Source organism: Notamacropus eugenii, chromosome 5 (assembly GCF_028372415.1).
Source record: "Notamacropus eugenii isolate mMacEug1 chromosome 5, mMacEug1.pri_v2, whole genome shotgun sequence".
NCBI classification, from domain to species: Eukaryota; Metazoa; Chordata; class Mammalia; order Diprotodontia; family Macropodidae; genus Notamacropus; species Notamacropus eugenii.
Window position 1 is genome coordinate 210,063,229 of NC_092876.1, and position 16,964 is coordinate 210,080,192.

At 35.6% G+C, this 16,964-nt stretch overlaps 1 protein-coding gene across 5 annotated transcripts in view; it reads left to right on the forward strand.

The window, feature by feature from the left end:
* The window catches only part of ARL6IP6 (ARF like GTPase 6 interacting protein 6), a 70,058-nt gene that overhangs the window by 37,808 nt on the left and 15,286 nt on the right, over nt 1-16,964 (forward strand). Inside the window, exon 4 of one of the 5 annotated variants that reach the window (XM_072611994.1) lies at nt 12,089-13,250. The exons of 3 other annotated variants lie outside the window; for them this stretch is intronic. In XM_072611994.1, the coding sequence (XP_072468095.1) occupies nt 12,089-12,182 (94 nt within the window). In that variant the 3' untranslated portion in view covers nt 12,183-13,250. Of the gene's footprint in view, nt 1-12,088; nt 15,917-16,964 lie in introns of those variants that run through there. One more of the 5 variants, XM_072611995.1, reaches the window with a different exon arrangement.

The following is a 16,964-nucleotide window of genomic DNA, read 5'->3' on the forward strand; positions in this document are numbered from 1 at the left end:
TTAAGTAATTTGCCTCAGTTCCTCATCTGTAAAATGTTCCAGAGAAAGAAATGAAAAATTGCTCCAGTATCTTTGCCAAGAAAAGTTGGATACAACTGAAACAACTCAACAGCAAAAACTTTTAAGTACTATTGTGCTATAACAGGAAGCACCCCTTAACAGTAACAGCTTAACAGTAAGCAGGGGGACCTGTTATCACAGGTTCTTTCATCTGCTTCTCTAAAAGGAAAGGCAGCTATTGAGGGGTTAAAAATCTCCTTTAATCAAGCACATATATTATTCACTTAGTTCAGGAAATCAACAGATAGCACTTCCAAACTATCTGACATAAGCAATACATATATCACAAATCAACAGCCAGGTCCAATTGTTTGACCATAGTTGTCAGAGAGGGAAGCACCAACATCTGGGTTTTCAAAGAGTTTGGGATCAGAGATCTCTTTAGTGGCTTCCCAGAGTCTCCTCTGACACTCAAAGCTACTTCCAAAAACTAAGCCCCAAAGTAACATCTCATCCTCAGAATATTTATACCTTTTTTAGGTAGAGCTGGAGGGCATCCCAATCCTTGAGAATCAGTGCCTCATTTACAAAAGGTGTGGGCCTTCCTACAAATCTTCCCTAATCAAACTCCCTTTAATGGGGGCCCATTAATGGGTGAGGAAGATCTTTAATCACATTAATAATACAAATACATGTACTATTTCTAGTTAAAGAAACTTGTTTCTGTACTTTACTCTTCGTAAAGACTCTTGTTTGATAAAGGCAAGATTCAGTCAGAGGCACTAAAACAAAAACAGCAAAAGATCCTGCTTTGCTTACCCTTACATTTGCCCTCCCAGAAAGTTGATAGTTAAAACATCAGGACATTAAACAGTTCTAGGGACTGCTGAAATAGCAATTCACATTTCACTTAAGCTTTCCACCACCCATACGAATAGTTTTTTCTCTAGTCCTTAGGTTGAGCTCCTCTTCCTGTCATGTTATCCTCTCTCTCATCAACTCCTCTTCTGAGACTTTCCTGACTTCACTTTTCCCTTTCTTCCTAGATCAAAGTCTTCTCTCCTTCCTCAGATTTTCCTGGAGTACTATGTCTGGATTGTTTTTTTTCCCCTCATTTTATTTTTTTCTCCCTTCATTCCATCTAGCATTTGTATAGTGCTTTTTACTTTTCAGAAGATTTTCATATGTATCATATATATATATTTATACGTTCATATATATCATCTGTTTGGAGGGATGCAAAAACTAAATTTTTATTTCCAAATACATATGGGGAAATTGAGGCATAAATATTGTGACTTTCACCCCAATTTATTGAGTTAGAGTTGGAAAGTAAGCCCAGATCTTTGTAATTCTAGCTCACTTGTTCTTTTCACAGAGTATATGAATTTGAATTTAAATAACAAATTAAAAAATGATAGAATGAAAGTTATTCTCTTTTTTTCCTGTCTGTGCTATTGACAATAATACTTTGTAACTGATTTACTCCATGGTTTCTGCATGATAATGAAGTCAAATTTATATGCATAACCTCTATATAAAACAATTAGCTTTCAGAGAGTAAATCAGTTCTACAGATATACACTATAGATCCAACACAGACCCATCTTTCAAATATGCTTTGGTTACTGGGAGAATAACTGATATTCAAACTCTTGCCTAGGTACTAACCTAATAGTCAAAAGAATGTATTTGAGAACTGGTTTCAGGGTTAGAGGATAGAGTCTGTACTTGTAGAATTGATTTCCTCTCCAAAAGTTAACTAGTCTATATAAACGTTGAAACTAGTCTATATAAAGGTTAAAACCTTGGCTTGTTTCTGTGGGGAGAGCACTATAGTTCTTAAAGCGACCTAGGTTTGCCACCTTGGAATCATCTTTGACTTTACGTCTCCCTCATTTCCTTTATCCATCCAGTTGCCAAGCTGTCAATTCTACTTCCGCAATATCTCATATCCATTCCTCTTTTCACTCTCATGACCACCCTCCTAGGCAGTCATGCTAGACACTGCTAAACACTGGGAATACAAATACAAGAAAAGAGAAAGATAGTGTCAGTCTTCAAGGAACTTAAATTTAATGGGGAAAACAACACAAATAAGGGAGACAAGAAATTGAAGGACAGAGGGAATGATATCCCTAGGGGACATGGAGGCAAGTCTTTCAATGAAAGATACTGCCCAAACCCTACCCCCAAATGGAGATCTCAGAAGGAACTCATTGATGGGAGAGAGGGGCTGAGGGGAGGGATGTTCTGGTGTGAAAAGGCCTTGGGCAATGAGTAAAGTTCTAGAGTGAGAAGGTAACCGAGGTAACTTGGAGAATTCTAGAGAGTTAGAAGCAGAACTGGGAGAGTTCAGGCCTTCATCATTTCATCATTTCTTACTGATACTAATGCAGTGGCCTACCTAGGCTCCCTTTTTCTAATCTCCTTCTCCGAGACATTCTTCACATAGTTGCCATATTAATATTTCTGCTGTCCTTCTAAAAAAATATTCAGTGTTTTCCTATTATCTCTAGGATAAAATACAAGTTCCTTAGCCTAGCTTTTAAAATTCTTCATAATCAGATTCCTACCTGAATTTCTGGATTACTATTACTGTCCTTCACACACTTTATATACTAGCCAGACTGTCTTACTAGCTGCTCGCCAAACTTTTTCTTCTTCCATCTCCATGTCTTTGTATAGTCTGTCTTGCATGCCTGGAACACCTTCCCTCCCTGCCTGTGCCTTTTATAGCCTTTAGCTTTCTTCAAAGCTATCTTAGGTGTTCCCTCCTCCCCTAAAGCTTTGAAGGTACCTGTGCATTTCCTGCCTCCCAGGTGTTAGTGCTTGCTTCTTCCTCTGGTTAAGTTCTATTTGTCCAGGTACATGTTATATACTCCTTAAGAGAATGTAGTGAGATCTTTGAAGATAGGAATGATTTTGTTTTTATTCTTGTTATTGCATTTAATAGATGTTAAATAAAATTAAAGGCTGTCATTATTTCCAGTTATTAGAATGATTATTCAAGTTATTCCCTCCAAATGGGAGGGATATTTTATCTGTCTCAAATTATTTTTGATATTTGATAATCAAATATTTATCAAATTATCTCACTTGGCTTCTGTTACACTATTCCTGCTTCTCTTACCAGTCCAAGCATTCCTTTTCCTCTGCACTTTTATCTTCCTCCTATCCTTAGAGCACTTCTGCATCTGCCCTATCCTCTCTTATAGTTTATTTTGTATTAGACTGATTTGTGTATATGACAGACATCTTTTATAGTAGATTGTAAACTCCTTGAGGGTAGGATCTGTATTACTTTTTCATCTTTGTATTCACAGTACGTAATAGAGTATCTTGTTACTATTGTGGATATGGTCAGATATTTTGTTCATATTGGCATGTATTATAGGGAAAAGACTTTTATCCTCTTGTTTACTTAGATATACACACACATATAGTAATCACTAGAAGTAGCATTTAAAATGCTCAATTTTGATAAATTTTTCATTAACAAAATTTGATTTTTCTCTCCCACTACCTCACCATTTGAAAAGAAAAACAAATCACTTAGTACAAACATGCCTAATCAAGCAAAACAAATTCCTGCATTGATCATGTCCAAAAAGTGTCATCAATTTTGAAAATTTCCCAAAGTCTAAAAGAAAAATGGAAGGTCTTTTAAAGGTAGACATTTTTCTTTGTGTTACCATGGAATTTGTTTTCCTGTGTTTTTCTCCTTCCATTCATGAACATTAGCCAGATTGGGAATCCATATGGTATGACAAAGAAAATCAAATAATTTTGACAGTGCCAGGTATTATCTTTCCATCAGCCTGAATTTGGCACTGTTCAGCATTAAATATGATGTACTTTTGCCTATTATTCAGTGGAAATATATATATTTTCTGTCAAACTTAAAGATAGTAAAAAATGTTTCTTCATCTGAATCAGCTTTTTAGAGAGCTAGACAATCCTCATAGAAAGAAGTACCATGGTTAGGAGCACTGTTTTTCTTAGGGTAGCTACTTTTTGTATGTATATATTTGATGTCATTCTCATAATGTGAACCATTGAACAACACTTTTGTCCTCTCACTTCTGTCCTTCCCCATTTTCCGACTGTTTGTTTTCCTGTTTTTTTTTTAGTTGACATTCTATAGAAGTGAAAGAAAATGGTTGTGTTTAATGTTGCTTCAGTCATTTTCCATCTTGTCTGACTCTCTGAGGCTACATTTGGGGGTTTCTTGCAAAGATACTAGAGTGGTTTGCTATTTCCTTTTCCAGTTCATTTTACAAATGAAGAAGACTCAGGCAAACTGGGTTAAGTGACTTGCCCAGGGTCATACAGCTAATAAGTTTCTGAGGCCAGATTTGAACTCAGGAAGAGGCCCAACCCTCTATTCACTGTGTCACCTAACTGCCTTTTTAATATACTGACCTGATTTAAATACCTCATGGATCTTTCTTTTTTCTTTTTTTTTTTGCAACAAGTATTTTAATAACAAAAAAATCTAGCCTATGAATGTTCAGTACTTAGCTTGCTCTCCTGAAAAAAAATGACTGAAAAATCACTTTGGATGGTTGAAATTAGTAAGTAAATAAGGATAACCTTGACAGTAACTTTTTCTGTTCTCTGTATTTTATATAGAAGTTCTATAATATATTTATTCTTCAAAAAGGATTAGAAAAATCTTCCCTGTAGGGATTCCTTGAAAACAGTTGGGAAAACCTCAGAAATTAAATGTCAGTTCTCAAAACAGTAATGCTTTCATTTGGTACCACTTGGATAAGTGCTTGGTCAAGGAGTGAACTACAAGTGAGCAGCAGTTGTCTCAGTACCACCGGAGTGGAGAACCTTCTGTATAATCTATATTTGACTATGTCCTACTTCCACTTTTTCCCTTACAAATGGATACTTACATCCAAAAGGAAGTCTCATTACTTCTACTAAGGGAATAGCTATTACTCCCAACTTTGATTATTTCTTTTTCCTTAAAAAAATTTATAGATGTCTTATAGGTAGTCATCACATTTCCATTCAGATTATTTCAATCAAACTAATTCAAGATATTATACTGTAGTATGTTATACTAGTGTACATACTATACTAATTTAAGGCATAAATCTCTTAATAAAAATGAGATAGTTTTTTCTTTACCAGGAGTAAATCAAAGGTCTGGACATTTGAGATACCAGTTCAATTCCAGTTTATCTCTTCACATTGATAGGCATCACAAGATCACAAATAAATTGCTGCAATAAAGAGTGTGCCAGAAATTTTTGGTCATTCTTCCCTACTAAAAGATAATTGGTGAATATTTTGAAATAAACTGTGGAGCATAGTGAGTGACAGACTTGAGAAAGAGCTTATTGGGGTAGAGCATTGGGGCTGAATTCAGCAAGACTAAATTTAGTAAGGATAGTCTTAGGGTTAAAAAAAAACTTCTCAAATATAGGGTAAGGGAACCATAGTTAGACACTTTGTCTGGAAAAAAAAACGCATTTGTGCCTTGTGGTGGACTCAAAAGGTCAATATGAGTCAACAGAGTGATGTGCAGCCAAAAAAAGCTTCCAAAAATAAGAGATAGTGACTTTATACTTTGCTCTGATCAGATGATATAAAGAATATCGTGTTATGTCATTGTTACTGCAGTTTAAGAAGTAGAGTGATAAGCTGGATGATGCCTAAAGGAGAGCAACCAGGATGGAGAATGGTCCAGGGTCCATGTCATATGAAGATCAGTTCAAAGAACTTCACATATTTAGCACAGAGAAGAGAACACTCGGATTGGATGTTTAGCTAGAGAAAAGAAGGCATGATTGCTGCCTTCAAGTAAATGAAGGGCTGTCGTGGGGGGAGGGAGTGGACTTGTTCTGGGTGGTTTCAGAAGACAGAATCAGGAACACTGGGTGGACATCACAGAGATGAACTGAGACTTGATGTCAGGAAAAACTATTAGAATTGTCCAAAAAGGGAATAGACTGTCTTAGGGTTTGGTAAGTTTTCCTTTATTAGAGGTCTTTAAGTAGAGGCTGGATGGACCACTGATTAGGGCATAGAGGAGAGCATGTTATAGTTGTTTAGCCATGTCTCACTCTTCTGGAGTGGTTTGCCATTTTCTTCTTAAGCAAACAGAAGTTAAATGTCTTGCCCAGGGTCTCACAGCTAGTAAGTATCTGAGGCTGGATTTGAACTCAGGTCTTCCCGACCCCAGGCTCAGTGCTCTATATACTAAGCCATCTAGTTCCATGTTATAGTAGAGATTCTCTTGAGGCATAGGCTAGACTACATGGCCATTGAGGTTTCTTCTAGCTCTAAATTGTGTGGTCCTCTGCTGTGCTTTTAAAATACAAATTTAAATTTCAGTATAAAATGGATTAAATTTGCCTGGTTTGTAGGAAGCAGGAAAACATAAAACTGAGTGACATTCAAATCTATTTCTTTTCTAAGGAAGACAGGGCAACTGAGCTATAGGAGCATGAACCTTTAGTTTCCTTAGCATTGAGCTTCTTTACTTAGCTATGACTTCCTTTTGCCAGCAGGAAGAAGCACAAGTTCTAGGCTAGTATTAGTTAAGCTGGTTCAAGCTACTGCTCTTACAGAGCTGATTCTTTTGGAAGTTAAGAAGAAGAGCCAAGGGAGACCTTTTGGTGCCAGAGCAATATTGCTTTGAGACTCTGTTGTTCTAAGGTAGTTTTCCTAGTATATTCCCTCTGCTCTTTGTGTCCCTAGGATATTTTGTGTGCCTAAGATACTATAGTGGCCACTAGGTGAACACTAGATAGAGTGCCTCAAGTAAGGAAGACTTGAATTCAAGTCTTACTCTTGACTCTTACTCAGGCCTCAGACACTTACTAGCTTGGTGACCCTGGGCAAATCACTTGACCCTGTTTGCCTCAGTTTCCTCATTTGTAAAATGAGCTGGAGAAGGAAATGACGCACCACTCCAGTATCTTTTCCCAAGAAAACCCCAACAAGATAACAAAGGGTCAGAAACAACTGAAAAGGTCTCAAACAGCAACAACATCAAAGTATTACTGCTAGGTGTTTGAAATCTGGGGCACCAGAGCAGTTGCTGGTGTGATATATTTGTATCACACATCAATGACCTCTGTCTTGACATAACCTACTAATGATCCATTGTCCGTTCTCCTATGTGTGCTTAGATCAAAAGATCCTGCCAAATCTTTTTTATTTTTGTTATAAGCTAGAGAAAAATGAATAGTAAATCCTAAAGTTCTTTTCCATGGTTAATTTCATTTTGTTACTACTAATGTAAATTTATCTAAGCTATCAGTATGTCTTTGCCACAGTGGATGACAGTACTGCTATTTCAACTTTATGATTAGATTAAAATAGGTTTATGTTCATTGTTCCATGAATACTTGAGAAGTCACTACTTTTAAAAGAGCAAGAAAATTAATGGAACTGTTTTATTGAGTAATGTGTAATCCAGTCATGCAAGTTAGTACTTACCCACACTGCAGATATATCTAAAAATGGACCTGGGCTGGTAAGTGAGGGTTGGGTAGGTCAGCAAGTAGAAAGAATAAAAGTTCTTCTTTTTGTTGTGTCTGTCTGAAGCAACTTCTCTAGACTTTGAGTATGGAAAATAACTATTTTTAAGCATTTTTCTCTTCCCTATGCCACAGAGTCCTGATAGACCAGGATTTTAGTACTATAGTACATTGAGAATTAGTATTACCTAGGAATGAAACATAGCTAACCCCTAGGTTTTGTAGCAAAGAAAAATAATAATAATAATGAAGATTTTAAAACTGGAAGGGAAGATTCTCTGCTTACCCCCTGCTTTCTGTTTCTCTGCATTTGTTGTCTGACAATGCTCCTAACTCAGGTCTTGACTCCACTAGGAGATCTGATGGTTGCTATAACCAACAGGAATCTATTCTGCTTTCTATGAACTGCAGAACTATAAAACTAACTTTTTTTTAATTAAAAATTTTTTCCCAATCAAAAGTCTGCCTTTTCTTTGAAATAGTCATTTTCTCTTGTATTCATAACTAATTATTAATTGAGATTAAGATGTGTTTTATATGAACTACGTTACTATGAAGCTCATTTTTTAAAATTTTTTATCCCAATCAAAAGTCTGCCTTTTCTTTGAAACAATCATTTCTCCCTTATATTTATAACTAATTATTAATTGAGATTATGATGTTTTTTCTATTTCCTCATTCAGAAATATAGACCCCTATACATTAATATAACCAGTCTTTGAAGGACATTACTGACCTTGACCAAAAATTTGCCCCACATAGACCATCTTATCTAGGTGGAATTGTTCCCATTTGTACCCAATTTCTACCCAGGTAGAAAAATCTTACAAAGAGAATCTAATCTAGGTGCATTCTGGCCTATTGTGTCCTACTCAGACTTGAGGGTTGGTATGGGAGGGAGTGGGATAGATCCTTTGTGCTAGATTGTCAGTATTGGGGGCTGTCTGGGAGTAAGAGTGACATGTTCAAAGTCACATTCCCCCACCTCATCCCCTCATTAGAATAGGTCCATCTCGTATTTCTCTCATTAATTGTTAACCAATCAGAATTGATTGCCTCTCTCAGGAACACTCACTCATCCAAGAACATATAAGATTTGAGATTGGTTTTTGGTTTATGAGAGAAGGCCAAATGACCATCCTTTTATTAATTATTTGCTAGCCATAATTAATAAAATGATTAATTACCCAGAAATTGTCTCTCAAACTTTTTATTCTTCACATCTCTTTCTTACCTCCTCTTCCTCCTCCCATTGAAAAAGTAAAAGTATATCCCTATTACAAACACATAAGCAAAACAAAGACTATATCCACTCCACTCCCCCCAAAAAAAGAACAGTTTCCATCACCTCTCTATCAGGTAAAAAGCATGTTTCAATATAAGACTATTGAAATGATGGTTGGTTATTGTATAGATCAGAGGTCCTAAATATTTCAGAGTTTGTCTTTAAATATTATTGCTGCTGTGTGAATTGTTCTCCTGGTTCTGCTCACTTCAATATGCATCAGTTCAAGTCTCCCCTAGTTTCTCTAAAATAACAATAGCTAATATTTATATGGCACCTACAGTTATGCTAGGCATTGTGCTAAGCAAATATTATCTCATTTGATACTTAAAAGAATGCTTTGAGATAGGTGCTATTATTATCTCCATTCTGCAGATGAGGAAACTGAAGCAGACAGAGGTTAAATGCCTTGCCCAGGGTCACACATTAGTATTCTGAGCCTGGGTTTGAATTCAGGTCTTCTGATTCCAGGCACAGAGCTCTAGTATTCTATCACATAGAACAACACTACATGTATACAAATTACATCACCCTAATTGCACTTAACCTATACTCTAATTACATTAGATAATTTTTGCTAATCTTCACGTCCTCTTTCCTCTAATGTATTCCTCTTCCTCTCCCTCTCCATTCTTCTCTTAAGGTCATTGAGATATAACAATCCCTCTCCAGCCCTCTGTTTAACTAGACTACCTTGATGACCCCTTCTTATGCATGATAATAAGTTTCTGAAGAGGACATGTATCATCTCCCAATATTAGAATGTAAACAGTTTATCCTTGTTTGCTTATACATTAATCTTTTAATGTTTCTCTTGATTCTTGTGTCTCTACTTGAAAGTTTCAGTCCTGATCATTTCATCAGGAATGCTTAGAAGTCCTCTCTTTCATTAAAGATCCCTATTCCCCCTGTAGTATTATACCAAGTTTTGCTAGGTATGTTTATTTTGGCTGTCAGCCTGTATCTTTGCCTTCTGTAATATCTTATTTCAAGCTCTCTGCTTCTTTATGGTGGTAGCTGGTAAATGTTGTGTGATCCTGACTATCTTTCCTCAGTATTTGAATTCTTTCTGGCTGCTTGAAGTATTATTTCTTTGACCGGAGACCCCTGAATTTGGCTATAATGTGCCTGGGAGTTTTAATTTGGAGATTTCTTTCAGGAGGTAACTGGTAGAATCTGTTTGCCCTATGGTTCCAAAAGATCTGTCAGTTTTCTCTGATGATTTCTTGAAATATGATATTTCAGCTCCTTTTTGGTCATGGCTTTCAGTCCAATGATTCTTAAATTATCTCTTTTCAGTCTATTTTCCAGGTGTGTTATTGCTGTGAGTCATTTGAATTGTCTTCTATATTTTCAATCTTTTAGCTTTGTTTTAATATTTCTTATTGTCTAATGGAGTAATTACCTTCTATTTGTACTATTCTGATTTTCAGGAATTTTGTTGCTTGGGCTAAGTTTTGTACCTCATATCATGACATTAATTTTCTTTCCTCTTCTTTATTCTGTGCCTTTAATTTCTTCTCCACTTTTTTCTTTAGTGTTCTCATTTCATCTACCAAAAAAAAATTAACTTTTTAAAAAATTCTTATTCCAAGAATTCTAGTTGAACTTACACCTAAACTCTGTTTTTTTTGTTGTTTGTTTTTTGAGGCCTTGGTTGGAGGTGTTTCAGAGTTATCAGTTTTTTCCTACATTTATGCCTTGATTCTTTCTGCCACCATAATTAAACTTATTATGGTAGGGTGGTAGGGTTTTGTTGCTGTTTGGGTGTTTTTTGGGTGGTTTTGGGCAGAGAGGTTTGTCATTTGTCCAGTCAACTTTTTGAATTTAGACTTGATATTAGGCCTGGACTCTGCCACACTTCTAAAGAGAAGGTTCCGTTGTTGCCTTCTTAAGGTGTTGCGCTATTCCAGGATCTAAGAAACAGGTTGTACACCTGCAAGCTTTCAGTGCTATCAGAGTGGTCTGATCCAGGATGAAGTCTGGTAGCTATCTCCCTGGTCTGAGCTTGATGAGTTGCTAGCCTGGGTTTGGTTATGTGCAAAAGTAGCTTCTACTGGCCTCTGCCCCTGGAAAGCTAGCTGGAAAGTGTTGGTTCATAGTAGCAGGATTGTAGGATGGTCTCCTTTGGTTTGTGATTCCCACCTTGGTTTTTTCTCTACAGACTTTGAATTGAGGTCAGAGCCAAAAGCTGCTGCTTACTTCTGAACTTGTTCTTTGGGAGGTACACAGGCCAGAGTCCACAACTCTTCTTCACCCTGGAATGTTATTCCAAGAAACAGGTTCCCTCTTCCTTCTAACCTGGATCTTGTGACCCGTAACTGAGTAATAAGCTACAGAGCTGCCAGTGAGCACCTACTCCTGCAACCTTCACAAGGTCAGGACCCTCTGTGGGTCTTGAACACAGTTTTTTCTTCTTCTTCTTCTCCTTGTACACAGCTTTTCCTTGCACTGGAATGCTTCATGGAACCATTCCTGCCTAGATTCTTTCCCTAGTATCTGCAGACCTATTTTCTGTTGCTGATCTACTGTGGAAAAATTACTACCTGTGATTTTTTTTCTTCTTGGATTTCCCAGTCAGGACTTGGTCTGATGGGCTTTCTTTGTATTCAGTTCTTCCTGCTACTCTGCTATTTTAGCTCCTCCCCTTAAGAATCATACTTTTAATACATTCTTAACTTTCTTCATCCCTTTTTCTGCATTAAGAGGGAAAGGATATCAAGAGTATTTTTGTATTGGAGATAGTGTTGTGGACTAAAAACAGGAGTTAGGAATTCTTCAAGGTGTGAAGAACACATTTCAGAGAAAATCTAAGTGTAACAAAGTCCAACATTTATTTGCTTTAATTACTGTTATATTCAAAAGGGTGCCTTTGTTGATGTAGCATAACTTATCATAAATAAAACCTCAAGTATTTAACAATTAGAGAAGAGGACTTATTTAGAGAACCTCTATGCCTAGTAATTCCATTAATTATCACGTAAGTCAAAAATTAGGGTGAAAGTAAATAGCAGCAAAGATAATCTAATTTACTCATTATTGTTGTTTTCAGTTGTATGGTTGTTTTCAGTCCTGTCCAACCCTTTATGATCCCATTTGGAGTTTTAGAGAAATGGAGTTTACAAAAATGAAAAGAATATTCAATTACTAATTCTTCTAAGTGGCCAATTTCATTAACAGCCATATTATAACTTTTAGAAAAGGTTTGGGGAACTAATTCCCAGGTTTTAAAAATTTTAAGTGAATAATTATAATATCTTATTGCACTAATTGACATTTTGGTTTGTTTCTTCCCTAGGAGATTGACAGGTCATTCCTTCCACATGGGCTACAGCATGGCAATTTTGAATGGTATTGTGGCTGCCCTTACTGTAGCATGGTGCCTTATGTGAATCCACATTGGTTCCCTGGCAAAATCATTTTCTTCAGAATGCAGAATATCTGATTCCTGTTTTTTAATAACACAGAAGAACATCATTTCCCATTTTAAAAAACTGGATTCTCTGCTGTTCATTGAATGCTTCAAATTCCTCATCATAACAACAAACCACTGCCATTTGAGTGCTGGTGTTCTATATAGAGATCACTGTCTTAGACCAGGAGGATCTCCAACTTTTAAAGTTTCAGGTGCTTTCATATGGAAGTTGAGATTTTTTACCTCATTTTTTAACATTTGTATGTTTATATTTTTTTAAGAAAGTAATCCTAAAACTTGAATGCAGGTCCTAAACTTGACAGTATGCTTTTGTATAAGCATACTGCACTTCCATTAAGAAATATCAGAATTACTGAAATAGTAGAATTGTAATTCTCATTTTTATATTACATTAAACTAGTGTTACTAAATTAGTTAAAGAAACACATGCTTCCTACTTTTATATTCCATACTTTAAAAATTGTTGGTGACCTGTACAATCAGAATTTTTAGACTTTGAATTATTCATCCACTAAGAATTATATTTATAGATACTTTCCTATTTTAGTATGAATTTTTATAATGCTTTTTGTATTTTTAAATTTTATTTTGAATTAGTTCTTTTAATATCAGTGCCAATTTTAAGAGATTTTCAAAATTAATAAGTAATTTTAGAATGTCATTAATTGGTTTATATCTAGTTCCCTACTGTCATTGTACATTTTGTTTTTTTTTTTAAAGAAAAAAAATACACTACAACCCTACATTTTTAAATATATTTTTACAAATATAGCCTCTTTTTGTTTATTATAAGAATTGACTTAAAAAGTAAACATTGTGATTAGAAAATCACCTCAATTCTAGAATATGGAATTTGAAATAAGCTATTCTTTCTAACACCAAAATTAGATTAGGAAAGCTTGTATTATCAATCTAGTTGCATAAGATAAGCAAAATAGAGAATTTTCATCACATTTCCCCAATTTTGGTTAAGTATTTTGCTATGTGAAGTGATTTAATGAACAGGTTTTCTAATGGCATGGAATTTGTGTGTGTGTGTCTGTGTTGTTCCTTCAGAGTATTTAAAAAGCAAAAAATTACAGTGGCTACTCTAAAGTAAACAAAATGATATGGAGTACTTTCATAGATCAATGGGGCCTGGAATGTATATTTAAGTCAATCAGGATTAAGTATTTATCAGTTGTTTTAGTGATTAACCACTCAAATTCTTAAGGGTATTTATATCTTATTCTGAATTACTCTATTAGGAATAAATGCTTAGATCCTCAGATCATCTCTTTGCAAACATGAAAATGTCTAAAAGCTTTCATGTCACTCAGCAGTCCCTTTTAGTCTAGTGCTAAAGTGGTATTTTCCTTCACTAGGATAGCAACACATTACATCAGAAATTCTGATGGTCATTATTTCTTGTGACAAAGAATGATACATCTAGGAAATTTTGGCCCATGGTCTTAATTTCCCTTTTTTTCTGGTTTGACCTAGTTGGATGTGAAACCCATCAGTATTGTCTGTGTACTTCATCTCTTTGGAAGGACACATGGTTGATACTCTTTGTGGCCATAACTAAGAAATGAACTCATTGATCTCAAAATGCTTTGAAGCTGACTAAAAATTAGTTGTTTTTAATCTATATGCTGCTTTATAAAGAATTGGTCTTTGAATCAGAAAAAAAAAGTCTCTTATTAATCTATTATTCTTTGAAAATGTTTTTGTTAGACAACTTACGTAGCAAGACATGCAGTACTGCCAATATGTGTCAGGAATATAAATCTATTTCAACAGATTTTTTTTATGGCATTAAATAAGGTGAAGACATACATGTTAGATTTCAGAGCTACTTCTCTCCCTAAGAGCAACATCCCTTCCCATTGAGGTGATCGCTGCTGTACCTTCCAAAGGAGCTCTTACCTCTTAAGTTATGAATATTTCAGCAATAAGGCCATGCAAAGAATGATAATACTAACAGTAGTAACATTTATATAGTGCTTTAAGGTTTGAAAAATGCTTTACAAATATCATTTTCTTCTCACAACAAATTTGGGAGGTAGATGCTTTTACCATCTCCATTTGACACATGAGGAGCCTGAGGCTGAGAGAAGTGACCCTGGGCAAGATCCTTAACATCATGACTAGTCAGTGTATGAGACAGGATTCAATCCCAGGTCTTCCTTGACTCCATGTCCGATTCAATTCACTGTACAACCTTAGTTCCTACTTTAGGGAAGTAGAATATTTCTATAGTTAAGGCAGTATATGCTTTTGTCTTGCAACCAAGTTGTTTTTGCTTTTGATTGTATTTTTTTTTCCTCAGGGGATACAACACTGTTAGCTGATAAAAAGTTCCTTCTTTTTAGGGTTTTGACTAATCTCTCTGATGTTTATTGAAGTATGTCATGTATATATGAGGCAGATCACTAACGAGAAATACAAATCAAAACAACTCATTATTTCACTTGATATACAGTTAGTTGTAATACAGCAGTCAGTACTTGAGGGGCTATGGAAATTCAACACAAAGTGATCCAACTCTCCTGTAAAATATTTTGGAATTTTGCAAGAAAACTGAATAACTCTGCTTGTTCTTTGAGCTAGGAGTTGCATAGACAGAATATTGGTTCACACTGTGATTATATATGTGTACCTAATGGATGATAAAGAAATAATACTCACCTCTCGCTCCTCTCCAGGATGTTATAAAGACTAATGTTTGTTTATGAAATCCCTGATCTCAAAACTCTGCTTAAAGAATGGATACCAGGTATTTCATAAGATTTTTAAGGTGATTTTCAATTGTTTGTCTAAGGTGACAAATTTGGATCCATCCAAGGTCAAATATCCCTCCCGTTCTCTCTTCCCCAACACACACACACACAAACATACACACACACAAACAAAACATCTAGAAGAACTATAGAAAAGGGACCTTAGAGATTATCCTAGTCAAATCTTTTCATTTTATAAATGAGGAAACAGGCAGAAGAAGGTTAAGTCACTGCAATTATTTCATAGAATTAATGAGAGAACCAGGACTGGAACCTGCATCTTATATTTCCTAGTCTTTACCAAGCTTCCTCTGTTCCTCTGTTTACATTTCACTTTCAGTTTGGGGAAGAAAATTGTAATTTTTTTCTATCTATAATTTCTTCCTTTTGATAGCTAACTACTATGGCTGGCATCAGGAGCTGCTCAGAAGGCTTGGTCAGAGCAGAGCCATATAAGCAAATATGAACAATTGTCAAGAAAGGGAGATTGCTTAAATACTAATTTGCTTATTCTTACACCATCAGAGGTTCAACCTGGGAAAGTTTGTTATAAACCGTAACTTTTGTGCTTCATCCTGTCAGTTTCTATAAACAAGCATAATTCTTTTTTCCTAGTTAGCAAAATTGCCCTAAGTATGGTATGTTGGCTATAGCCTTATCATGGTTTTAAATGAAAGATTGTCTTGGATCTTTCTATTCTTGTTGCATTTGTGAGATTCTTCATGTTGCACAGGTGCTTAAGATCCTGTTTTATATATTTAGCAATTTTTTTTACTCTAAGATTGGCTTTCTAATTTCTTAATGTCTATCTACTCTTTATCATGTTGAATTAAATTTATTTATGTTCATCATATATAAAGCTAACATTATGTAACTGCCTTTTCCTTTAAAGTATGTGTTTACAATATTAAAGTAAACTTTTTCACAACCAATTTTCTGAGGTTTTTTTATACCATTTCTTTATAGGAATGGTTTGTTTATGTGAAGATTTGAATAAAAATATTTCTGGGTAAATATAATTCTTGGGAGTTTTCCATTCCTCTTGAGTTGATTACCCCTGAAGAATTTTATATTGTGGATAACATCTTTCTTTTTTCTGAACTGATTAAAATATGCCCTTTGAAAATCTAGAGGTTAATACTCCAAATCATTAATAACAAGAGAAATGCAAATTAAAACAACTCATTATTTCTCTTGACACCCAGTCAATTGGTAATGAAGTAGTCAGTAATGGAGGGATGTGGGAAGAAAGGTACACTAAGGCACTATTGGTGAACCCATGAAGTGGTCCAAACTTTGCAGGAACACATTTTGGAATTATACAAGGAAACCGATTACTTATTATTGTTCTTTGAGCCAGTAATCCCACTCAGTTTGTCATTTGTCATGACTTCTTTTCCCTACCTCAGCTATAAAGATGGTCATACACTTGATCTTACCATCACCCACAAATGCCCTACCTCCATGTTCAAGATTTCCAAAATACCTTTCTCTGACTGTAATCTATTGGCTTTCTACCTCTCCTTCTTTCCCTTACCAAATCCTAGTTTTTGTCCACTTTCATTGTCTTCCAATACATCCACCTCCAGTTTTCTTCCAGACCAAATTCCATTTGAATTGTCTTAGGAAGATTCTGAAGGTCACCTGGCAAGGTAAGGTACTGGACACTGAGGTCCTTTCTTGAGCTGAACTGCCAAGCATCCACAACTCTGACGGCTGGCCACATTGTTTGAATGCCAAACACAAGTCTACATAAAAGACAAAACTCACACAAGGCAAGTGCTCACACAGATGTCAGAAAAAAGCGATACAAGGACACTCTCAAGGTCTCTCTGGAGAACTTTGGAATCAGTTGTGAGACATGGGAAGTCACTGGCAAGGACCATCCAGCATGCTATACCCACATCAAAGAAGGTGCTGTGCCCTATGGCAGTAGCTCAAAACAGAATTATGGTAACTCAAAAGAAACATGGGAT